The following is a 26,688-nucleotide window of genomic DNA, read 5'->3' as shown; positions in this document are numbered from 1 at the left end:
CAAAATCCTGTGTGGCAAAAAAAGCAAAGGGAGGAAAATGTGTGTGAAATCACATGACATTTCCTGACTAGTCTGACTCCCACCAATGTGCTTGACACCCTTTTGAGTAGCGGTTAAACCTTTAGAGAGAGTCACATTGACAGTGACATTAACAAGCTTATCCCACTAAGTACACTTTAGTCAAAAAGTTACTTGTAATTGCTCATTGGACCGAGCTAAAATGTCTGGTCGTGAAGTCAGTCTGCACTGAGAGCCGGTGGCGCCATCAGACCTGCTCACTGTACAGAGTCTGAGAGCTCACTTGCATAACACAGTCTCATTATTCACAGGCATTGTTGCGCCACATTAATAAGAGGTGACCTTTCCATTTGTTTGCAGCAGACGTGCTTCATTCTTTATTTTTGCTCCTCCCAGTCGTGCATACTTCACTTCTGCTCCAGCAGAAGTGAAGTATGTATATTTCTCTAACGCCTATCTGTCCTTTCTCCTTTAGATTACCATAGGAAATGTGTGTAATGTCACTTGTTCAGCAGTGGCAGCTAAGAGCAGAGTTTAATTGAACAAAGCTTGTGAAAAGAAAAGAAGCCTCAGTATGGCACAAGGAGCAGGGCTTCACCGCTTCACCTGCGTGAGACGCTTACCGAAACTGATGCATGAAAGCAGGGACTCGGTGAGGACTGCAACCATGTCTGCGCTCTATGTGAAATCAGTAATGAGCCAGAAAGTACCAGGAGAGAAGACTAGCAGGCCGGCTCATTACCATGCAGAGTATGGAGTAGCAGGGACAGTAGAGGGGGGGTGGTCCCAGAGGCAATGTAGAAAAGGAAACAGGCTATACTGTCATTCTCATGAGGGGTGCATAACATGGGAGATGCTCTCATAGCAGCTAACAGCAACAGCGTGATGTTGCCACATGTGTCTTGGCTCAGTCTGCTTATCTGAAGCCGAGGCTTGAGTGCAGCAGGTCTGTGGAGGAAGGCGGGCATTGATAATCTATTTTTGCCCACATGAGACAGAGATTAGATAATCAAAAAGTGGGCATATGTCTTTTTTTACAGGAAAATAAATGGAAATATCAATAGAAAGAAAGAATAATGTGATTTATTATTATTATTATTTTATTTATTTTATTTCTGCATGTTTAGCCAGGCTGCTGTGAGCTGGCAGCCCTTCACCAGAGAAGTGACTCGGCTGCCAGATGTTATGCCTGTGTGTTGATTACAGCTTGTTTCAGAGAGCCTGCAAATGTCCTTGGTACCCAGTGAAAAATGGCTTCACTAACACACACACCTGTGATGGGGAAAAAAAAAAAAAAAAAATCAAAAGAGATAACATCGCACAGGCTGTGGTGTGTTTCCTGGCAGGCATAATGATGATGGTGGTGGTGGTGCTTTTAGATCAAAGCATCAGATAAATTCATTGATATTGAAAACACATCTGACGTTAAAGGGACAGATCATCAAAAATTATTCTGTGATATCAGGATCTGGTGTATGTCATGACAGATATTCAGTCAATGTCACGACATATAACAGTCCGTCACAGATACTCCAGCACATATCACTGTAAACAATTGATAAATGTATCAATTTATGATAAATTGATGATACATTTATCAACTGATATCAGGGCAGATATCAACATCGTGGCACATATACGGCAATATCACAATATATTAGGCCAATATCGTGACACAGATTGATTAATATCATCTGTAAAGCTACACTTTTAGAATCATTTGAACAGGCACACACTGGTCATGGTTGAATCAGTACAGAATAAAGTGTATAATGTGAAGGGAGAGGCGAGAGCTTACGTCTGAGTTGGTAGCGTGACAGTGTTTGTCAAGTCATAGCTGCTGCAGGCTCTCTTTGTATGACAGGAGAAAATTGACTCGTCCTCTCTTTACCTTCGCCGCTCGGCTTGAGGACGTTGCTCATTCATTACTGGCTGAGCTCCAGTGTTTCTCTGCATCCCAGAAGGCTCGTGATATGTTCCAGACAGGATGGCTTCTGAACTGTCAACTGCAGTTAGAGCTGGATAAGATCTTTCCACTGACCTGTATTTGTTAAAAATAATTCCACCGGATTGTCACACACACTCAGCAGAAGGCTTAAACATGCTTTAAAATGTGCGTGTGGCTCAGAGAACGAACACAACGGCAGAGGTCGTGTGTCTGACACTCATCTTTCACGGATGCAGTCATAGCAGAGAAGCTGGAATATCAATAGACAGATCTCTAAGCATTCTCTGAAGAGGTGGTGGTGCTGCTGGGGGAGGTGCAGCTGAATAGAGGGCACCTTAAAATGACATTTCTCAAACACTGGAGATAATTTGTGGTGAATCGGAATATCATTTCTGCAAAGTGACATCTAAAGGTCCTGAGACATGATTCATCTCCAGACACAAAGAGAGGAAGGAGGAGACACTTTAGTTTGGTTTGGTTGACCGCATGATAGATGGAGAAAGAAGACTGAGAAGTCTGAAGAAGACGAGCACATAGTGTGCTGTGACATGTGGCCACCTGCAGGTTTCTCAGGGAACTGTGTGTTTGCACAGTGTTACACTTTTTTCCACTCACTTGAATGTCGTTTGCTGCTCATTAACTTCCATCGCTTCACGTCCACATAACACGAGCGCTGACAGAGGGTCAGGCTTTGTCTCACCTGCAAAAAGTCTCCTCTGTAATTACATCATCTCATGCAGAGTGGTATTGTCTAACTTTTAATGAAGTGGAGTTGTTTGCGAGGATTTAATGCTCCATTTAGTGAACTGCAGTGCTGTCGTGCATGTGGACCATGCCTGTGAGCCTTGTGGTTCAATGTGTGTTGAAGTTGGTGGGTAATTGCATTCTCTTTGGACTCCACACAGGCTTTCACCTGTTGCCAATTTACTGTGATAGTCTTGTAAAGGATTTCTAAGAGAACTGTGAACTGGACGTGGTCTAGAGACTACTATAGGTACACTTCTTGGTACTTCGATTTTTGGTGTTCTCCACACAAGAGCTTGTTGGACAGTTGAACGACTTTGGACACCTCATCCACCACACAGCTTCAGATGACAAGCCATAGACCTGTTTTTAAAAATGAGGCTTTGATGACCACTGATGGTGTGAAAGTAACCTTGGCTCAAATTTCTTCCTCAGTTCGGCTTTGGTTACTTAATTGCAAACCCATTGACAGGCAGTTACTCTATCTATGTTCCAAACCTCCTAGGACTTCCTTCTACCGCACAACAACTACACTAGTTTGCTTTGAAATCATCCTGTTCAAACATATCTGCTTCACAATAGAAACCCAGCCAGGTGCAGACGGCTAAGCCTTGAAAAGGACCCAGGAGAAACCAGATCGTCCAAGTAGGCAAGTCTGGTGTGTTTAACAGTCACATTAGCTTCTTGTTGGTAGGTGATATGTGTAAACATTGCCTATATTTGTTGTGTGTTTCTACTTACAGACCACACGTAACCAGTGTGCTTAGCTTGCAGGGCAACACAGCATGTGCTGGAAAGAGCCCTTAGTCATGGTCATGGCTTCTGGTTAGTATCCGACTCTGCACTCAGAGTGAGGCTGAACTCACCCTTTAAAGTGAAGCCGCTGCTCTTTTAAGTTGACCTGGACGCCTCCAGGTTTGTCCCCGAGGAGGTACCCTGACCTGGGTCTCCTCCCTACTTGATGGTGTTTGCTGGAGGGACGACACATGACTTCCAGACAGGGTGTCCCAGGTACAAACCTTCTTGTTTATTTAGCCCATTGCCACCATTTTCCAGTACCCCAAAAAATGTCTGAGAGTGTTCAGATAAATGTCTCTGATCATTCACAGCATAAATATTTACACTGTAGCTTCACAGGCATCTGTCAAGACCTATAACTCACAGTCTGATCCCTGTGAGACAGTAGAAACAGCTCAAGGAAATGAATGCAAATTATGTAATTACACTCCAGCTCCAGATTTTGCCGCCATGTTTCATCAGGACTCTGAGACGGCGTGTTGGTTTGATGGTTATCGGAACAGTTTTCATTTCCTGCTAAACATTTTTTTTTTCAAACATTTGTATGCATTTGTGTGTCTATGTGTGGCTCCGGTCTTTGAGTGACAGGCCAAGCTGGAGAGCAATTTACACACACTTGGGATAAAATTAGACGATGTTTACCAAAGCAGCAACTTAACCTCTCAGTAGAGAGGTGGAAAAGCAGCAGCACTCATTGATATGAACCTGCTCATATTGTATTGATGCTGGTTTATTAATGCCACAGTCATCTGGATGTGTTTTTGTCAACAATTGAAAGTCTCAGGACGAGCAAGTGAAGGTTTTTTTTTTTGCTGTTGTATCAATGAAGTGTAATACCCCTGAGAGGAGCACTGAATGGATGTGAACCCCCCTGCGGACTCAGCAATGATGGGTTTTACATTCCGGTCATGCTCCCATGCAAACAGCAAAACGAAGGCCCAACCCTGCACGCTCCCACGGAGCAGGCCACCGATGAAAACGCATGCAATCATGGAAAGGAGGGCCCCACGCTTCGCCTGGGATCAGTGCTCAGAGATGGAGACTGGGAATCCAGACACTGGAGACGACGTAGTCGGATGCATCGGCAACACAGCTGCTGCAGTTGGGAACAATTGGTTCTTACATTAATGCTTGAGGCCACATCAGCAGAAAAGCCAACAGACGTTGTCCGTCCCCGGCAGAACTGCTGACCTGTGTCACCGAGCATTTGGTGTCTGATAAAAGGCAGAACAGTTTCTGTAACTTAAGCAAAAATGCAATAATTGTTTTTCAGACTTCAGTCTTTGCTCTGTGGGTGTCTGACCAGCACAGAGTCCACCACAGAAGACAAAGTGAGGACAGACGTTGTGGGTAAAGGGGTGAGGTTTTGGCTCTCTCTTTTTCCCAGAGGGCATAAGCAATTTTCAGCTCTAGTGAGCCAGCTCCAGGAATACCTAAGTCTGAACACAGAACAATACTCAAGCTCATTTATTCACATCCTCCGGTGGCAGCGATTTTTTTTCAAGTATACTAAAAACAAAAAGGGCAAATTTAAGAATGCTCTGACACACATTTAATCTAGCGACACCAAAGCAGTGGTGTGTTAATGTGTGCTAATGCGTACAGAATGATTTAAAAATCTGAATATTCACCTCTCTTTGGAAAATAACAGAGGTGCCAGTCATGTTCTGATGCAGATGCACTAACACTGACTGTAGCAGACTTGCAGGTAAGCTCTATGATTGATAGCTTTGCTAAGAGTGCCACTGCTGCTCTCCCCAGGCGACGGCAATTGCACTCCAGCTCAGCAGGCTGCAGCAGGGCCGGTATTACTACCTGTCAACATGCAAGCCAAGATGTCTTTTCATCTGCTCAGTAGGGTTGGTGTGGTATTAAGGTATACTGGCGGGGCAAACAGGTAGCAACGGTATCGTTTTTAATACTGTCAATTAAAAAAAATGCAATGTACTTATATAGAAGATAAGGATCAAATATTAAACATATTTTATTTGATGCCTTGTGTGGTTGAATCTTCAGTTTCACTTCAGTAGTATAATATATTTTACTTTTGGAGACCTTTGATAAAGTTTATGAAGAGAGAGAGAAAGAGCGCTATAGTCGCACCTGTGACCTGGTCCCTTAGAAGAACACTGCTGTGCTTGACGAGCCAGAGCTGAGAATGTATTTATTTTTTATTTTGAGTGGTGTAGGCGCAAGCCAACAGTTTGGTGCCGTCTGAGCCTACATTTGCAATTTTGTTTCCATTAAAAAAATTGACAGTGGAAAGCGTGACGGGCAGGTTTTCAGTTTACCAGACAAGTGTTTTTATTACCATGCGTAACTTCTAACATAAATACTGCATAATGCTGCGCTCTTAATGTGATAAAATTTAAAAAACAAACAGAAACACATTGGGACGGGCTCATACCAGTTTAAAATTAATACCAGGGTAAAATGTGGAGGCCGTTTGACAAACTTTGTCAAACTTTGGATACCACCCAACCCTACTGCTCAGTGCAACTTTCCTGCCATCGCTCACTGCCTCTCATGCACGTACAGATGTTTTTAAGTGGGAATCATATCAGCCAAATGTGGCCTGATGGCAGAAATAAAGCTCAGTGGTTCTCCTCAGAGTGTTCGTGTTAACATGACTCACAGTGCATGAATGGAAGCTTTTAGTCTGAGCTTCCCGAGACCCTTTTTCTTTTTGTTAAACCACTGCTGTCCACATCAGGTTCAAAAAGGATTTGAGCATCTGTGCCTGGGAACAGAGATTTCAGGTGTAGGACGAGGCATACGGCGGCTGGAGGTGGACAGAGAGCAGCTCTGGGAGTTCGCCGCCTCCTCTGTGCTATGACCATCTATACTGATCCACTTCACTCCTCTAATCCACCAGGCTCGAGCGAGCCACAAGTGTGTCCCATTTGTATTGTTAGTGTTTTTGAATGTAAATCGGTGGATTTAAACATTTTATGGGGATTAGGCCAGCTTAGCTCCATGGCTAATGCAATGATTAGGGATTTCTGGCACTGCAGATAAGTGAATGTTCACTAGTGACTCAGCAACTGGGCTCAACAGTTAAAGACTTGTTTTTATCCTAAATGGCAAACTCTTGGCCCGGACAGCTTTCCAGCTGCAGATGTGTCACCGACATAACCGGATATGCTAACAAATATCTGATGTTAGCAACAAGCTCAACAACAAGTCCAAACTATAGTCCAACACTAAAGTCACTTACTAGGCAAGCTAAAATGTTGTGCTAGTAGCCAGAAAGCTATGCTTTCTGGAAATGGAACCATGCACTGATAGCTAGTAGTAATCTAGCTTAGTTTTTTTTTCTGTCATTTTTTTTTACATGTTTGTATTTAATATTGTGACAAAACTGAAAGAAACAAAGGTGCTGACAGTATTATGAGAATAAGAAATGGAAGCAAGATGTGAGTTCTTAGATAAATGACTCGAATTCAGCATTTACCCCTGAACTGAAGTGATTTTTCTGTTTTGTAGCTGCAGGTGCTGTCTGGACAAATGTATTCACTCCATTTGTATTCACCACAGTGTCAAGACACTTACTGTGATTTTTCTTTTAAAGAACAATCGAGTGGTTTTCAAATAAAATTTAAAAAAAATGAGTGGCTCTTTGTAAAAAATGAGAAGAGAAACAGAGAAATGAGGTTATTTATGTCCGACTCCGAGCCACCAAGTGTGCCATAAAATCTGACCCACAGCACCTGAAGAGTTGTGGCTAAGGATGCAGAGGAGACACAGCCTCCCTGTTAGTGGGAGTGATGTGCTTTATGACACACAGGACTGAGCGGTGGCGTCAGAATCAAAGCTAGGTCTGCAACACCGTCGTGTGTTTAAGGTTAAAAGCGAGAACAAGTGGGTCACTTGGGGATCAAAAGAATTTTATAGTGCTGTATGAAGAGAATTTCTGAGTACAAGTTGGAAATGGGCCTTTGAAGATAACATGTCAGCTCCAATTTTTGTCAATAATTCCTTTTAAAGTTTTTATTGAACTCCTGGTAATGTGTAGTCTGTGTGGTGTATAATTACACTTCATCCCCGCTCTGCTTTAAAAAATGTGTACATAGTTTAAAAAGCACCGAGAAAGAGTGCACACACACACAGGGGGACAGACAGAGAGTAATTCAAGCCACAAAGCTCATCGTTAGTATCGGTGTGGATGATAATGCATCCATCACAGTGGAGAGGCAGACTGGATGATAACAGTGTGGATGGATTTCACTGTGCGTTTGAATGCATCATCCCTTTTTATGTTTTTCCCTCTCTCTCTAATGAAGCAGGTGTCTAATGGGGAGATGTTATTTATGCTCTAATTATGAAAAATATATGTGCCAGATATCTGTGCCTCTAATTACACAGTTAATTAGTAAACAGCCAAAAAAATAAAAATAAAAATAAGCGTGGATGTTATTTAATGAATTTGTGGGATAAAAGAAAAGGTCGCCATCGAGTTCACTGAAACATGTATTTATTTCTGTGAACAGTGTCCGGCTCGTCGTCGCTCGCCGCCCGCTCTCTGGCGCGTTGAAAAGACGGCAGCGTATCTTTTGTGAGACAAAGCTGCATTTTAACCCTCTGGGCTCAGATCAGAACAGTTTTATATGGTCTATGGTGCAGTTATGAACATTAAAAAAAGAATCTGCCTGTTTCTGTCACCATCATCTTTGCCACCTTCTCACAAATCTTCTCTTTTGTTCTCTTGCAGGTTGCATCTGAGTAGGAGGTGGCAACAAAAGACCAAATGCCATGGATGTATTTAATTTCACGTATTGGAATGCCTCCGAAGGCAATGACACTGGCGTCGTGGAAGAGAGCGAGAGCCCCTACAAGACCGTGGAGGTGGTGTTCATCGTGTTGGTGGCCGGCTCCCTCAGTTTGGTCACAGTTATTGGGAACATCCTGGTCATGCTCTCCATCAAAGTCAATCGGAACTTACAGACTGTCAACAATTATTTTTTATTCAGCCTTGCATGTGCTGATCTGATCATTGGACTGTGCTCCATGAACTTGTACACAGTCTACATCGTGATAGGCTACTGGCCGCTGGGGCCGGTGGTGTGCGACCTGTGGTTAGCTTTGGACTATGTTGTCAGCAACGCGTCTGTCATGAATCTTCTCATCATAAGCTTTGACAGATATTTCTGCGTCACCAAGCCCCTCAGCTACCCCGTCAAAAGGACCACCAAAATGGCAGGGATGATGATCGCCGCGGCCTGGGTCCTGTCGTTCATCCTCTGGGCCCCTGCCATTCTCTTCTGGCAGTTCATAGTCGGCGGGCGGACAGTGCCTGAGAAGGAATGCTACATCCAGTTCTTTTCCAATGCTGCCGTCACATTCGGCACCGCCATCGCCGCCTTTTACCTGCCTGTCATCATCATGATTCAGCTCTACTGGCAGATCTCCAGAGCGAGCAAGAGCCGCGTGAAGAAGGATAACCGCAAGCCATCAGGGGCTAACCCGGAACCTCTGTCGCCGGGCCAGAGGCGAAACAACACACCGAAACCCAACAATAACAACGTACCGGGAGAGGACGCGGGACATTCCCAGAACCAGAATGCTGAAGACGGGGGTAACCAGCATGATGGAAAACTCCAGAACGGCAAAGCACCGTCCTCCACCAATGCTGAGGGAGAAACAGAAGGTGACGATGTGGCGAGGGAGAACTGCGCTCCTGGAGAGGAGAAGGAAAGCTCCAATGACTCAACATCTGGCAGCGTGGCTGCTTCCAATCAGAAGGATGATGAACCTGCACCGTCCACAGTCAACTCTGGCGCCGAGACGAGCCAGCCACTCACACGTCAGCGAGCCAAGGCCGGGGGCTCCAAACTGACCTGCATCAAGATCAAGACTAAATCCCCCAAGGGCGACTGCTACACACCGTCTAACGCCACCGTTGAGATCGTCCCGTCCTCGGAGCGGCAGAACCACGTGGCGCGGAAGATCGTGAAGATGACGAAGCAACCGCCCATCAAGAAAAAGAAAGCGGCGCCATCACGAGAGAAGAAGGTCACCCGCACCATCATGGCCATCCTGGTGGCTTTCGTAGCCACCTGGACTCCTTATAATGTGATGGTGCTTATTAACACCTTTTGCTCCAGTTGCATCCCCAACACAGTGTGGACTATTGGTTACTGGCTGTGCTACATCAACAGCACCATCAATCCAGCCTGCTACGCCCTGTGCAACGCCACATTCAAAAAGACATTCAAACACCTCCTGCTCTGCCAGTACAAAAATATTCGGTCGGCCAGATAAACACTGGCATCTGGAAGCATTGAAGTATGAGTTGCCTCTGTTGGTGTGTGTCATCCATGAGTGTGTGTGTGTGTGTGTGTGTGATGTTGATAAGCATGAAAAGGACTGCAAGAGTGCATTTTTGAGATCACTTTATCATTAGTTTTCTAATTTCTCTCAATAACCGGTTGTAGCACTTTACACAGATTCAACTGGAGCCAGTTGCAATGAGATGTGTTGCGCAGATAAGGAAGGCTGTGAAAAATTCAGTGTTATTGAGAGCTGCAAGCTCCAAAAAAAAACAACAAAAATTGAGTGTGTGTGTGTGTGTGTAAAAGCAGGGAACAGGCAGTGACACTGAGCTGATAAAAAATGAACAAAGATAAAGAGCAGTGGAAGATCTGCGCCGAGCAAGAAAACACAAGAAAACTTCAAAATGGGAAAATAGGGCTGACTGAATTTACAAACCTCAGAAGGTTGAAGTTCAGTGAAGATACCTGTAGATACCTGTACATATCGCTGTATATTCTACTTGTGAGTGTCCGCACCCACTTGTGCCCCTCTGCCTGCCTTCTTTCTGTCTATGATCACCATCCACCATGACCACTTCCAACCAGTTTGAGCTGAACTCTCTCCTGCAGTCTTTAGCTTCCTTGGTTTCCTGATGTTGGGTGAGCGTGTATACACACACAATCTTTGATCTTCAATTGTGTGACCCCAGCATACTCCTTGTAAACGCACTCTGATAGCAACCATAGAAACATTTGGGTGGTGGCACATTCTGAATGTGGACCAGCTTATAGCACATAGCTTGAAGTCTGGATGCACTGTTGCGTGAGCCTTACCTCATGAGAGTCCACCCACCTTACAAGGTCAAGCCAGATATTTACTCCGGTTAGGAGCTCATCGTAACTCTTGCCCAAAATTTTGTAGTTCACTCCAATTAAACTAAACTCTGGAGGACATTGGTCTGAGTCCACATGCACATCAACGACAGCCACGGCTCAGTCTAATGGTTTGATTTGAAGTGGTAAAAATTCCCTTAAAGTAACCTCCATCATGAAAAATTGACTACAACAACAACGCAGGATCTACTTCCTGGATCGTGTTTGTTTCATGCTGCAGGTCCATTAGGATGAGAGGAAAAAAACACATTTATGAACTCATCATGTGATTCAGACCAGAGCAAACTGGTGTGAACGCACACAGAAACTGAAACAAAACCAACAAAGAGAGTTTGTGTGAGATTCAGTTCTTCACACAAACACTATAAACCTACAACTGCTGTGCTGCTTTCACACTCGCTGAATACAACCTGCCATGTTTTATTATAGAGAGGAAAAACGACACTGTAACCGTAAGAACAACAAACAGAACAATAACCACACAAAGGGCATGAGATTGTTCAGTCGCACTCTTGGATTTGCCAACATCACTTCAGATGATTATGATTCAACTTCTTCATTGTGAGGAATCCTCCTCCTCAGTGAGTGAAGCAGGTGGTCGGAGCTCAGAGCTGTCCTTTATAATGGTCTGTGGGAAGGCATTTTGTGATGTGTGTGTGTGGAGAGACATCATCTAGTGCTGCTGATTAGTGGATTGATGTCCTAGTGTGTATTGTACTATAGTGTGCTGATGATGAAGACCTGTGCATGTGTGTGTGTTTGGTTGGTTTACGTCTGACAGGTCACATGAGCCTGGTGGTTTGAAAACAAAGGGCTATTTTCTGCACGTCTACGTGCCGTTTCGTCTCATTTCCTGCATTTTACATTGGATTGAATTAATTCCATGAAGATCATCGTTCTTAAATTAAAGCTGCTGTGTTTATTTTTAATGAAATAAGAAATGAGAAAATATCAATTCACTGTAAGACATGTTCAGTGCATTCATGCGTGTCATCCATCATTTCAGCCTATTAGACAATTCTCTGCCGCCGTAACGTACGCTCACCAGTCAGAGTGATGAATATGCAGGAGCGTTTGCCATCAGGAGGTTGCCACAGTCGCCACCGGCGGGGGGGCTTTGCGAAGAATCGCGCCAGTGCCGAGCAGCTCCTGGAGGCTGTCTCCTTAAAGAGAGATCTGGGACAGATCCTATAATGAAAACTCACCGTGAGTCTGATCAGATTACGGGATGATGTGGAACACCTACATTTGAGATTAAAGATTGCCCATTACACGCTCAGCTTGTGTTCGCATGCTGCGTGGCCATGGCCCACTTACAGTCCTGATCCTGCTTTAGTCTTATGAATGTAATGTAAATATCACATGCACATTCATTAGGTCACTCTATTATTCATTAAGATCTCATCTTGCTTCCTGCTACATGCGTTCTTGTTTTATTATTCAGACAACATGCTGGGTCTCACGTAAAAAACACTCTGAAAGTCTACGGTTCAACAAAAGGCAATTTACCCATGAGAGTTATGTTGCATTCATTGACACACTTTGATAATCAGCTTTTAAAAAATCACCTCCTTAAGTCAGAATTTCTACTCTACCCCAAATTGTAGCATTGTAGCACATATTTTTGTTGTTTCTGATTCAGTAAAACGTATTTTTGCTCCTTCTCTCTGTGACAAAGAGCTGTCACCATATTGGCAACATCACAGACCTCCTAAACATCCGGTTAATCCAAATACAGGCACCTGTCTTTCATTCTAAGCAGGTATGCCTTCAATTTTTTAAATAACTAAAGTACTCCAACATGATTGCTTAGCTGAAATACTCTCTAATACAGCAGGCCAGAAGGTGGCGCTGTATATTATAAGCTATACTGCATCACTTTGCATGACCTCCTACACAGGTAGAGTGTATCATAATTTTTCCCCCCATACAGTTAACATTTTAACATAAAGGACTATGGGGATTGACTCACTTTGAGGCCAGCCTCTAGAGGCAGCAAGTGGAACTGCAGTTTTTGACACTTCCACGCTGGCTTTCTTTCAATGGAAGTTTTTTAGTAACTCAATTTGTCATTTAAAGTGGACAAACTCCAGATTTTCATCCTTACAGTAGCAGGAATTTACATATGATATACATATGTAATTATCAGTAATTACATGTCATAGTCACTAGTGTTATCTCGTATGGACTTATCATATGCACGTCATGGCAGGTCTGTGTTTATAAGAGTGTTTTTAGTAGCATCCACCCCGAGTCCAGCATCCACTCTGTCCGTGACGGTGATAAGTGGCAGCAACGTCTGTCTGACATCTGTCACACATCTCAGTGGTGAGCAAAGAGCCTCCCAGAATATCTGATTAATCTTTCGCTAAGCTGTCGTTTGAGTGATACCAGCAGGAGAGTTAAGTGGCTCACAGGCTCCTGTGGTGGTCTGCTGCGGGGGTGGGGGGGGTCCCAGTTTGAGCAGCTGCTTGGGTGTTTGATGGAAGGTGATGGCAGTTTATCACCTCCTGGAGCGGAAAAAATGGCAAAAATAAAGAAAAGGAAAAGAAAACCATTAGGAGCAAAGTTCTCGTAAACTTCTCCGCCCATTGGCAGGAACAAAGCGATGTTAACGTCTGGAAACAGGGTTTGTGAGTGATAGCGGAGAGCGTATGAGTGGCGACAGTGACAGAGAACAGCTGTCAGGCATGCGAAGCCGCAGGCCAGCCGATGGCCTCAAGGTGTAGTCTGTACACATGGAACAGATAAGCATGCCTTTGTAGCCATGGTTACTTGTGGAGGCGGGGGGGGGGGGGGGGGGGGGGGTGAAGAATGGAGGCAAGAGTCGGATCTGTCGGTGACAAACTCCAAAGCTAGCACTGGGAGTGGACCATGTTTGGAGAAGTCACAGCCATTCTGGGCAGGTCAGCCAAAGGTTTTTACTGCAGGAATTTGAGAAAGCTGCCGGCTGGTGTAAACACAGCACCGTTTACCTTTATTGTGTCTGTCATGTTGTGCAAACACACACATTAAGTCACATACGTGTCCTGATGTCCATCTGTGTAAAGTAAACATCGTAACTCATCACGTGCCGTCAGAGCTAGCTGGGCTCCTGTTCGTACGGCTTATGTCAAAGGGCTACGCTCCTTTTAAGGAGCATCTGATCAGATTGAAGGTTTTTTTCTGGCTGAGAATAATCCTGTGCAGCCACGCAGCAGCTTAAACATGCTGTGAAGATGAAAACCATAAATATATATATATCGACAGATTGTACAGAGCAATTTGTGGATAAGTGCCTTATCCAGAGTGACGTAAACAAATTGCTCTCTTATCCTAAAATTCCTGTTGTGTTGTTGGTCGCTATGCATGTTAAAAAGCCTACCTACATGGACCTAATTTTTGTTTCCTTTTCTAGCTCTGAGCTCCCATTACTGCAATTTCTATCTTAACAGCGACTGCCTGATTGCAGAGGCAATAAAAGTTTAGACTGAACAATCTACAATAAGCATCTTTATGCCTTTTTAAAAATATTTTATCAAACAGCAGTGACACATTTATCACCTAACATGAAGGCACAGTGGGGATTTTTTTTTTGGTTGATCCAGTGTGTGTGTGTGTGTGTGTGTGTTCATGTGCAAACTTGAAGATCATTCACCTGTGTGTGTGTGTTTGTGTTGTGGCATCCTCATCACACGGTGTGATTGTTTCTCTGTCATCAGTCCTTCCTGTTTAAAGGAGCAATTTGTAACAACAGGAACACCTTAGAACCAGCAGCAGGGGGCAAAATTTCTTTGTTGTTGCTACGTTAGCACTGACTCGTTAGCTAGCAAACAATAGCAATAGAACACAATGTCAACATTACTATCAAATTCAAGCAGTCTGGCTAGCACTGACATAACAAAATCACTGTTCATCATTAGCATCTTTTTTTACTTACTAGACCCGAATAGAACGTTCAGCAATATAAAGATAAATGCTCGAGTTGGTATTTAACCTCCATTTTTTTACTTGTTTGCCACCAAACATGGTTTCTTGATAGGAGTAGTTGGTTGCCGAGAGCCTTTTCTTTGCTGAGTTCCACCAATTGTGTTTGTGATGTGTCCCGGCTGTGCTGCGCCACCTGCTGTTGATCCCTGTCTCTCTAGTCAATGCGTGAGGTCCCATCAGACCCACCATGGCGTGCATCAGATCAGATGCGTCCCACAATATGTCTACTTTGGCACTGCAGAGACGCATCAATCTGCACCAACCAGATCGAGCAGGCAGGAGGTCTGGCAGTAGAGGAGCTTTTCAAAATAAAACAACATAATTGGTCATAAAATTAAATAAGTCACTTATCTAATTTGAGGATGCATTTTTGAAAATCAGACCCTTAAGAGTCTAGAAAAAGGCCCACCTTTGTTGGGCAGGATCAGCACATCTACTCCAGCAACTCTGTCTCTTCCTCCCCCTCTCCGTTTAGTGGAGTGGCTACCTGATTAGCATGCTAATTTCATGCTTACATGCATATATAAGCTTTTGACACCTCATGGTTGATGTCACAGATTGCTCCTTTAAATGTCCTTAAAAAAAACTAACAGGCTTCCAAAGACTTTCTCCTGGAACACATGTACATACATGGTATCACACATTTTGTATTTTGTAAATCATTGTGTAAAATACAAATGTAGTACTACAGATTAGGTTATGATTCATGTACAGATTATTTAGTTTGAAGATGTATAAAGATATGAACATTAAGTATTTGAAAGAAAATATGATTATAAGGATAAGAGGATATGAATACAGGAGATCAGAATTGACTAAGAAATGGATTCCTGTGATTGGATCCAACCTTTTCCACAGTTTTTTGTGCAGCCGGAAAGGAGATGGAGGTGGGAAAAAGCAAACCTGGAAACCCCGGAGGAGGACAAAAGCTAAAAAAAAAACTAGTTTCAGCGTGGCTGAAAAAGCCCAGAGGGAAGGCCTTCATTTTGATTTGACCTGTAAATTTATGAGGCTTCACTCCTCACTTGGGGAAGGAGCAGGACCGCCTGCTATCCTGCCGGACACACTTTATAACTTTTGCAATTTTAACATCCTCTGGAGTGTTTTTGTGTGTGAGAGGGTGAAAGTGACCCGCTGTGAACTTTCAAGGGTCACTTAAAAAACACAAAATAAAAAATCAGCAAATGAAAAATGATTTTTTTTAAACAAAAAAAAGAGAAATCAGTAGCCTGCTGCAAGTGTTAAATGTACATTCAGGTGTTAATTTTTCATTTGCTTATGTATGTAGATGTCATTGTGTAATCACTCACTGTGGCTTGTGGCTTCTCTTTGCAATAGGAAAATTATTGTTTGCATTGTAAATATCTATATGATGATAAATTATATGTAATTCGGATGCGGTACATTTGAAATGTACATACACATGGTTAATAGCTACTCTCTGAATGTTTCCCCGCCCCTTCAGCAGTCCCTCATTTATTCCCCCTTTCTCTCTCTCCCCCCCTCCCTGCACCCACCCCCAGCCCCCCCAGCCCCCCACCCCCCACCCCCACTATGATTCTTCCTGTACAGTAACAATGGTATTGATTTCGGTTTTGATGCATTCTTGATTGATCATTTGTTCTGGACAATGAATCTGAGTGTACCTATCACCGGCCACCTATGACACTGTAAAGACGAACTGCATCAAGTGCTTACATTGTGCCATATCCTCTCAGAATGAAATAAAAATATATGAAATGTGTTTGACATTTTGAGGTCGTATGTGTTATGCTGTAATTTTGCTGTAAATTCTAAGGTGTAAATCAAATCGTTATCGTGATATTCAAGTCACGATACAATATTTTCTACATTCACAATGGTCAAGTCAATACAATAGTGAATAATACGATGTAAGTCACAATATGGTGTTATCACAATATATTTTTCATGATATGATGTCATCTCAGTATGTCTCAGCGATGCTATTGCGATACATGTCATGACACACTTGTGTCAATATATGTCAATACATGTCAATATACAATGTTTTGCTATAATGTGGTTTAGTTGCAATAGTGTTATTGCGATATGATTAAGACATGATACAGTACTATCACAACAGTTGTGGCAATCGGATCTTATTGTGATAAAAATTTATTACAAGACTTAAGCATTATCACAATATGATGATGTCATGACATCATGGCATTGAAGCTTATATTTTTAGACATTTTTTGGTTTAGTTCTTAAACTATATTGTGATAAGAAAGACCTCTCATACACAACCTAATTGATTTAAAGAGTCATGTTTTATTATTCTAGTGCATTCTACTATAGTGTAATGTTCATACAATAAAAGCTCAATATTTGAAGACCAAGTATTGTAACACAATATATCGTGATACACCAGCCCTTCACACAAAATGTCAAAAAATGATGCAGAATGTTCATCAGCAGAACAATCAGCAGAAAGTGGAGGACACAGTTGTTATCTTTCTAACTCTATTTTTATTTTAAGCTTTTGTTTTATTTTTGGAAGTTGACTACAATGATTGAGGGGTGGAGAGTGACAGTGTCAGTGGGTATAAACTGAGGTACAACAGCAGCAGGAGGAAAACAAAACAAACTAAAAACATTTTGCAGCAGCAGGCATTTCATGCAACCTCCAGACGGTTTATTCTCACTGGAAATGTACCACAGAGTCAAAATAAGGAAAGAGTTACAATTAACTTGAGCCATTTTAAAATAAAAAGGCAAATGCGTGACGTCTTTTTTTGCTCAAATTAATTAAGTGAAAACGTTTACATAGTTTCACTTTTAGCTTCATTAAGTCAGAGTGTGGACCAATTTAGGGTTAGGCTGTAAAAAAAGAAAAAAAACAAACAAACAAATCCTAGGCAATTTGTTTCCAAGAAAAACAATCCTAGAAATAACATCATTAGGTGAGAACACTAGTAAACGAATCTTCTCATTATTTGTCCCTACCAGGATTATATCTCCTATACACAGGCGCTAGAAAGAAGAACAAGTAAAACACATTCACTAAAAGTTTCCACTGGTTTTTGTCAAAGCTCTACAGGCTCCTACTGTCAACCTACAGGACGTATTAAAGAGGAACCAGGTTGAAACAGGGACAGCAGACAGCTTCTTCTTCTTCTTCCCCCCTCGTCTTCCTCCTCCTTCTCGGCTCAGGCATCCACATCAGTCCATTTGGGTGCGATCTCGCTTCTTGCCTTCCTTCTTTTGCTTCTTTGCATCTGAAATAAAAGACAGAAAGACTTCATATTAGTAGTCACTGACGGAGGTGAAGAAATCTGATCGCCCCCATGAAGACACCACCTCTGTGCGCTCTGTTTCTGATGAGTTTTCATCAGTTTGTGAGGCATGGTGCAGGTTTGCTCGCGCTCCATCCTGGGGATTGATTTGCTGGTCTGGTGTATAATCCATGAAAAAAAAGCACTTTATCAACTTCCTGCACTGGTGGATTGGTATCTGGCAGCCATGACAGAAGTCACAGTGCGTGGCTTCCCTTTCTGCTTCATGGCCTCTCCACTCTGGTGAACACTGAGAGAGCGGCGGCTTGGCCAGCTAGCTTCTGGCTAGCTGTTTGTTTGTCTGTCAGTGTGCTGGGCTCTTTGTTGTGATTACACTTCATGATGTTGGTTGGTATTTTAGCACATACCTGACCACACCATTTACAGCTGTCGAAGCTTGGAGGGCTTTTTTTTTTTTTTACAGCTACTTACGGTACATCGTAATGCTAATCAGATTAGTTCTTCCACACAGTCATGGTGTATATGATATTATGGTACATAATTACACACATTTACGGGACATTTTAGTCTGTCTCACATAATTGTAGCAAGCTGATGAAATAATATTCAAATTAAGTAGATCTTTCATGCCTAAATCTGGAGCATACAGTGTACAGTACAAAATGATTTGTGTTTTGTAATCATGCAGATAACAGGAGGCTGTGCACACAAGAATGAAAGATGATCTGCAAAGGTCCTAAGAGGTCCTGGACGTCTGTCTTCTGTCTTTGTTTTGACACATAAATACTAGATAAACTCTGGATAATCAGGTCTGGATGTTAGTGTGGCCCTCAGCAGGAGCTTGAGCATTGTAAGATGTGAGATTCTTACTCCCTCATTGCTCCAACTGAAGCTCAGCCTCTTCATAAATTCAGTAAATATACCAAAAACATGGAAACATACAGGAAAGCTGGCAGAAATGTAACTCATAGACTCTATATAAGATTGGACATGACATGACAGCTCCCCAAACTGAGGCCAAATCCTCTGGATTGTCCCCTGCTGGCTGGCTGCAGTGTGGGTCATAAACTCTGCCTCCTTCATGTCATCAAGGGGATGGGACACAAACAGATGGTGTATGGCTTGTTAGTTTTTAGGGCAATGGGCGAAGGTGGTGTCATGTCATCCATCTTTATATACAGTCTATCCCACAATGAAGTGTAATGGACCCCTCCCCCGGGACTACAATGCACTCTGACAGTTACTGCAGGATAAAGTCGGGTTAATGTGTGACGTAGGCCTGGTTCTGCTGTCAGACACAGACAGTTTCAGGTCTGCAGGAAGCCAACATCAAATTTACAGAAAGCACTTTAAAAAGGGACATTATCTGGAGCCAGGCTGCCTGTTTGTCCAGAGGAAATGTGCTCATATTTTTTCTCAAACTCTGTTGGACCGTTTCGTCCCTACTATTATTTTCTTGTGGTCAGTCTCATCTCATATATAAGAGATTAATATGTCTGAAAGTCCAATAAAAGGGACGGTAATATATGGGGGAAACCATCTTTGGTGCATTTTAAGATGATGTATGAATACTTAAATCAAGAATCCTGAATGTATTCTTCTATGAAAGGATTATCTTGAAAGGACACCTCCACAAATCCTGCTAATCAAACCGTCCTGCTCTGCAGCAGCGTCTGCTTATTTAATGAGATTTCAATTGAGTTTGCATGTTTTAACATTCTCGCTGTGCAAAATCTCAAAAAGTCTGTTTCAGTCACCTCAGTCAGAAGAACATTTCTATATGTTCTATAACTTTTGCCTTGCGATGCGCTCTCACCCATGCAAATACAGAAATTGTCCTTCCGTCCCATTTGTTTGCTTGTTTTCATTTGCTTGAATGTTTCCTCTCTGTGGTGTTTTGTGTCGGCATTGTCAGCTCCCCGGAGAGCGGGAGATGGAGGGAAAGGATTCACTCTGTTCCACATTATGAGATGTGGACTCTCATTGTGGGCTGGAGTGCTCTATGCTGGCAACACTGCATAGATGCAATAATAACCCCGGCCATAAACAACAACGACGGCGTCTCTGTTTGACATCTAGCTGGGGACCTTCTGTTGCATGTCTCAGCTTTACTCTCCTTTCCCGTTGTTTCTCTGCTGTCTGACTAATAGAGTGAAGCACTTACAAACTGAGGAGTCCCTCAGTGCAAAGCCAATGGGATTCCTCCATTAGCTTCTGGATTATTACAGAAAATGAACAGAAGTTTATAATATGTTTTTGTTCAGCATATGTTTTGTTTTGTTTTGTACAAAAGCCGTTGTAAACAACCATCAAACTATGACAGCTTTGCCCCGAGTTTATTTTCCACAGGGCTACAAAGGAATAAACTGCGACACGGGACAAAAACAAAGTTAAATCTTCATTACCATTGTGCATAGTACAACAACATTTTAAAGTATGTTGCTGTATTGCACATTAGCATCCTAGCAGGATTTTGTGTGTTTATTTTGTTGTGGTTTGTTTTACTTCCTGTCTTTTGACTCTGTTCTCCGCCTTCATTCTTCTCACTTGTGTCTTATTTTGTGTGTCACTTCATGGTGTCTGTTTTCTTCGCATTAGTCGCCAACCCTGCTTCTCAACCAATCCGCTACGCCTGTGTGCGTGCGTGGTTACTAACTGTCTGGAGGAAAAAAAAAAGAAGCATCACTGCAGCCACTACGTCCCACATAATCCTTCACTAAAAACAACAGTGTGGCACCATAAATCAGACTTAAGGGAGTCTAAACAACTCAAGCAAGACAGGATTACTTTAAGGGTGTATGTGAGTATGTGTGTGTGTTCCCTCTGCTCTACGTCTATTTCCAACTCACCCTAACTGTAGAAAGTTACATATATTACACGACAAAGCCACTAAAGTCTAAGGTAGTGGACGGGTGTCCACTGCAATGGACTTTTACTCATGAGTCCAAAGTTTGAGTCCCCAGACGCCATGGGCTGTTTCATTTTTGCTCGTTCTTAACTTTTGTTTTTAATTGCAGCGCTCTGAGAGGGGCTTAGAGTGATGTAAATAAAGTACAAAAAAAGTTTGAAACAAACGAGTGCAGTGTCTCCAGGGGAGCGCTTCTCTTATTGAAGATAAGGCATAAAATTAAACTTTATCTGCCCCTTTTTGTTCCTCAGACATTGAATGTTATAATAATAAAACCATCTGTGGCTGTGAATGCATGTCTTTGATTTTAAAAAAAACCAGGACACCACCTGTCTGTCCAGGACGGGAACAAATTCGTTCCGAACAAATTCAAAGATGCCAGATTTATCTCAACAAAGCCTTTTGTTTCACCTGAAATCAACCCTGGCACTCACATGCTCCCGCCGCACGCTCTGCTCTCTGCTGCTTGGCTGACAGAGGGGAGGTGGAGGACCGCGAGGCTTCTACAGGCATTCATGATGTTTCATTTCTGTCACTCTTTGTTCTCTCCTTCGCTCCGCAGGGTCTGCGTTTCACCTGGACCAGACAGCCAAGACACGCAACTCTGGATCTCAGATCGCTCCCTAGGCGTCTCTTAGCATTGTCTCCTCCTGAACCTGCAAATGACAGATGCTGCAGCCCGCTGCGGTCAGGGGAAACCTATCTGCCCAACCAAAGGTGGCTGTTCAGAATTGCAGATTTGGCCGGGCAGATCTGTGCTCCCAGCTGGGGAGGTTAGGTGGCCTCTCGTCTCTTCATCTCCGTCACTCTGAAGCCAAACATTTCTATATATTTTTTTCTTTCATAAGCCCTCTGATCCCGCTGCTGTGGACTGTATCTCTGCCATCCCCAGGCACACTGAGAAAAGCACACACAATTCACCTTCTCCCTCCCCCTCCCCCTCCCTCCACATACACACCTCATTGTGCAGAGCACCCCCTCTTTCTGTTTCCCAGTAACCCCTCTGCTTCCTGGGGCTTATCTTCCAACTGGCAGACATGGGAAATCACACCTCGCTCAGATAGCGGGTCTCTCTTCCCCGCCGCCTTCCTTCATCTCGGTCACTGTCATCCTCGCTCTGCTTCTCTCTCGCCCTCAGCTCTCGCACCTCTTAGGCTGTCACTCCACATCCGTGTGCCTCACCTTCATTAGAATTGATGCACACAGGTATGCAGCGCTGCACACATGGCTGCCGACCAAACACATTGTGAATATATATTTTTTTTAATAAAAAATCTCGGACTCATAAAGCTTGTATGACTGTATCACTGTGACAAACACTGTACCTGCAAATTGGACACCTGTCTCACTCCTGTTGCATTATGGGACACCTCTGTAGCATGTGGTGGAAAATGAAGGGAGAACAAGTGTCCAAATGTAGCTGGTAAATTCTAATTGGACCCATTGGGAAGGTCTCAATGCTGCAGGAGAATGCTTTTATATATATATAAAAATTGAGAACCATTGTTGTGAATCATTTGACTAAATTCAGTTCATGTTGTTTCATTTAAAACTTAAAATTTACCTACAGGAAGTGTTTTATTTTGAAGGAGCATTCACACAGAAGCTATTACAGTTATTTTAGTAGTAGAATAACTAAGGGGAGCGATTATCATGACGTGTGGTCCTCTCTTGTGCTTGGTGTTGTGTTGTTTGAGGTGTGTTTTGGTTCTTTCTGTTGTGTTTGGAGGCTCAGGTTTCTGTGTGTGTCTTCGCTTGTCTTGCTCCCCTCTCTTGTTTTCCTTTCATTCTGATCACCTGCCCCGCCCTGATTGTTTTCACCTGTGCCTTGTTAACCCTTGTGTTTTAGGTCTTGTGTTCTTTTGCGTCCAGTGTCAATGTGTCCTCTTTTGCGGTTGGTTTCAGTTCAGTTTCAGCTATTATGTGAACTTGGTTTTTGTCTGTTTTATCTGTCGTCTGCGTTTCAGGTTCATTTTGAACTCCAAACACAGGTTGTGATGCTCAGTCAACACACTCGAACGGTTGGTTGTAACATGCTGTGAAAACACTATAGTGTTTACATGCTTTGAAAGTCAGATTATGGCTACGTTTACAAGCAACATGTTTAAATTCAGATTTCTACACATACATTTTAATGGTTCACACTCATAATGAAATGTCGTCATTTCATTACATCCTCTATATATGTCCACATAGATTGTCTCGCACATATTTGTGAGAGCGTTCAGCACCTGTCTGATGTGGCTTACGTTGAGAGGAGTGGTAATGATAGCGACTGCAGCTGACTGTCGGTCTTTGCAGGTCTGGGAGCTGCTGCTGGTGACACTGCTGTGCTACTCTCAGCATCCTCCATATGTCTTAATTTGATTGCAGCTCATTCCAAATGTGACCTTTATTTAGTGTAATCAGAAAGTGGTGTTTACATTGTTTCATCTGAATATTTGCTTGGTTTTTCCTGGCCTGACCATATAGTTGCTGCACATCACAGATGGCAAGTACACAGCTCCTGTAGAAACTTCACGTCAGGATGCATTAATGATGGTGCTACCCAGTGAAAAATTTAACTGATCCCTCCTTTCAAAGTCAAACAGAGTTTGGTATAACATCTTCAAAGAGCGGACAGATGTTGTGCAGCTGCCTTATACAGACTGCCTCTGAAGTGCTCTCGTTGTCTTATCTTTGTCATTTCGGTGCTTCACCCGACCCCCGCTGTTTGATGAGGTTTAAACAAACACCTCGTGTGGACACACATCATCTGCAGAGCGCGATAAGAGCTGCGCTTTACGGCCACTGGAAACGTTCATGACCCTGTGTGGACATCCGCAGTTGGTCAATAATGCTTTTATTTACAAAGTTAACAAAAGACACGGACTAACTCCCAACACTCCTCATCACCATGTTATGACACCTCTCTAAGTAGACAGTAATATATTCTATATGTTCCTATTTAATAGTTTCCATTAGTTCAGATGCCAGAGAATGTGAGAAGTAAAAGGAACTGAGTTCAGTGTCTGTGACATGACTGAAAGAAGCTAAAAGCTTGTAATTATACTTGAATAGTAAGTTAACCTATTCACCCCTGCTTTAAAACTGTCACTCAGCACTTCAACTTAGCACTTAAGTAGGAGGATTTCCATCACGCAGGCAGCAGGTTGAATGTGAATCACAGCTGCTGATGCCCCAGATTAAATCATTTGCAAGGGGTTTGTTGGATTTAGCAAAGATGCAATCAGTCCGAGACGTGCCAGGAGAGGAGATACGCATCTCCTGAACCTGCACAGCAATTATCACCAAGACGATGGAAGAAGTTCATTCTGAGACAATTCAGGGAGAAAATCAACACAGAATAGTTGAGCAAAAAGAAAAAAAAAGTGGTGAGTGGTAAACACCCTTTCAGCTATAATTAATTAAACAAACAGATCTGATGCTTCCCTGTAACTGTGTACACTCAGAGAAACTCCTCAAATTGTCTGTTGATCCAAAGTGACCTGCTGACAGGTGTCCGATGTTTCAGCACATCGGTCTTACAGAGAAACAGGTACAACTGAAGGTTCCTTAAACATGCTGCCAGACTTAAACATACTTAAAGTACATTCATGAAAAAAATGTCAAATTAGCAGATGTTTGTACATTTCTATACAGGTTCTGGACTCTTCTTTTTTTACAAAGAATTATTCATAGGTGAGGTGGTTTATGAGGTGGTTTATTAGGCAGAGCTTAGTGAAGACTGCACTGCTTCAGGAAGAGGTTCTATAAATATATTTTTTTTAAATAAATGCTAACATACAAAACTTTTTTTTATATCTGTGGTAGCCGTGGTAGCGTACGTGGCACAGAGAAGCTTTGTAAAAGTTTTTGCCATCTGAAAGAAAACAGGCAGTTGCAGACAGTGACTCCAGCAGCTCTCCCTTCTCATTTCTTCTGCACTTTCTGCTCATATAAGTAGCACTAAAGGTTTTAAATTATATGGCACTCTTTTGGTATATGAAGATGTCATCCCACATTCATTTAACAGTAGCCCAGCATGTGTTAGCTTAGCATAGGGACTAATGTTCACCCCTGGTTTTGTATGTTTTTCTCCTCCCATTGCTTAGGTGTGTATGCATGTGATTGGATGATGTGTGCATTTGTGTGTGAGCGTGGTTGTCTTCAGAGGTACCTAATCCCTGGGCAGCTGTTTTTGTTAGTACCTTCCTCACCTAGCTGATTGAGCACACCTGCACCTCATCAACACCAGTATATAACGCCACATGCTAATATCACCCCAGTTCAGTCCTTGATGCCCGGCAGCCCCCCAGCTCTTGTGTCATCCATCCTTTGGGCATTTTGTAAATTATCATCAGAATCAGAAATACTTGCTACTTACTTAAGGCTGCTACCAAGTCATACAATGACCAGCAAGGTCTGGTCATGTGGCCTCTTGTCTGTGATTAGTTTCAGTTTTAAGCAAAATATGACTCGTGGTGTTGGCTTAAATACTGTGAAACTGTTTACTAGCCCTCTTTGGTCAAATTTCCAACCTTTAATCCAAACTGCACGTCTAAAACTGAGCAGTAGGATATCACATGCTTTACTGAGAGTGCAGAGACCCACAATCCACCATTTTTTTAAAGACACAGTGATTCATCAAAAGGACTTCAGCGCATCCCACCTCCGCTACTGGCCTGAACACGCCCGGCAAGGGTTTCACTTTATCTAGCGGTGATTTATTTCTCTCCGCTTACCTTGCAGCTTAGTCTTGGGGATTTTCCCACAAGGCTTGGTGGCTGTGACGGTGGCAGCGCAGGTCGCGTCCATGAGCGCTCGCTTCAGCACTCCTGTTCTGTTCTTCTTGCCCGTTGCCAGGTCGCACTCCCCCCAAGCCTGGAAGTCGTACTTACACTCTCCTGCAGCACACACACACACACACACTTAATTAGATGCTTTTGTTTGGTTTAGTCGAAGACTAACAGAGTGATCAGGCAACAAACCTGGTAAAGTGACACGCTGAGGACTCTACACTTGCTTTTAAGAGGAGTCAATTGCAATCAGTACTTGGAACAAGCAGTGTGAGCCCTGGGAGCTGTGACTCATAGACTCTGAATGGGTGTTTGATGAGCACCTATCAATAGAAAGTGTCCACACAAAATGGGAAAGACGCTCATGCTTTAGTAAACAGGAGCAGATGGCACCTCCCTACTTTGATCCTATATGATGATACCAGCCTGCTCATTCTGCACTGATATGATCTTAACGGCAAAAAGCAGCACAATTTCACATATGTGCTCTCATTTAATGGCACATTTAACCCACTTTAAACTCAAGAGCATGCTCCAGTGGCTGGTATAGAAATGGCTTTGCAGAGCATGTGTACGTGCGCACACGTTTGTGTACCGTATATATGTCCGTGTCTCTCATATATCCCCTCCATTATTTTGTTGCCGTGCTCCCTGGAGGCTGTGACACTCATTCGTCAGCTTCCTCTCACATGAAAGCATCAGACCCCTTCTCAGTGCTTCTCAGATCCCAGGGTGCTCATCAGAGGAGGGGAGAGGTGGGAGAGGGAAAGCAGGGGTGAGGGAGAGAGGGAGTGACAGGGCCATTGTTGCTGGAATCCTACAGGGACTTCCTGAGCAACCAACTTAAAAAAAAGCCTATAATTTATCTCAGAGAGTGAGAGAGAGAGAGAGAGAGAGAGAGAGAGAGCTGCCTCAGTGGCTCCTGGGAATTTGTCAGATAGCTCATGTCCTCTTTAAGATGGCTCATATATGTGTCCACGAAAAGAAAAGGGTGAAAGCACATCAACACACCCACTTATTGACCAGCAGACATCAGGCTGCCAGTGCAATGTATGTATACGCATTATACATCCATATGTAGTAAAGCATGTGCATATAATTACAAAATAACAAGCGGTGCAGG

General features: G+C 43.1%; 2 protein-coding genes across 2 annotated transcripts in view; one reads left to right on the top strand and one right to left on the bottom strand.

The window, feature by feature from the left end:
- The first annotated feature begins 8,251 nt into the window (after positions 1–8,251).
- On the top strand, positions 8,252–9,769 carry chrm2a (cholinergic receptor, muscarinic 2a). Its single transcript, XM_028399408.1, has one exon. The coding sequence runs from the start codon at positions 8,261–8,263 to the stop codon at positions 9,767–9,769; it is 1,509 nt and encodes a 502-aa protein (XP_028255209.1). The 5' UTR covers positions 8,252–8,260.
- Positions 9,770–17,148: 7,379 nt separating this feature from the next.
- The window catches only part of ptn (pleiotrophin), a 41,935-nt gene continuing 32,395 nt past the window's right edge, over positions 17,149–26,688 (bottom strand). The window contains exons 4-5 of the mRNA XM_028399082.1: positions 25,512–25,673; positions 17,149–17,861 (exon numbers count right to left, since the gene is read on the bottom strand). Of these exons, the coding sequence (XP_028254883.1) occupies positions 17,806–17,861; positions 25,512–25,673 (218 nt within the window). The 3' untranslated portion in view covers positions 17,149–17,805. The remainder of the gene's footprint in view (positions 17,862–25,511; positions 25,674–26,688) is intronic.

This window comes from Parambassis ranga, chromosome 2 (assembly GCF_900634625.1).
Source record: "Parambassis ranga chromosome 2, fParRan2.1, whole genome shotgun sequence".
In the NCBI taxonomy this organism is placed as follows: domain Eukaryota; kingdom Metazoa; phylum Chordata; class Actinopteri; family Ambassidae; genus Parambassis; species Parambassis ranga.
Note: the sequence above shows the minus strand (reverse complement) of the source record. Positions and strands in the feature narration are given on the sequence as shown.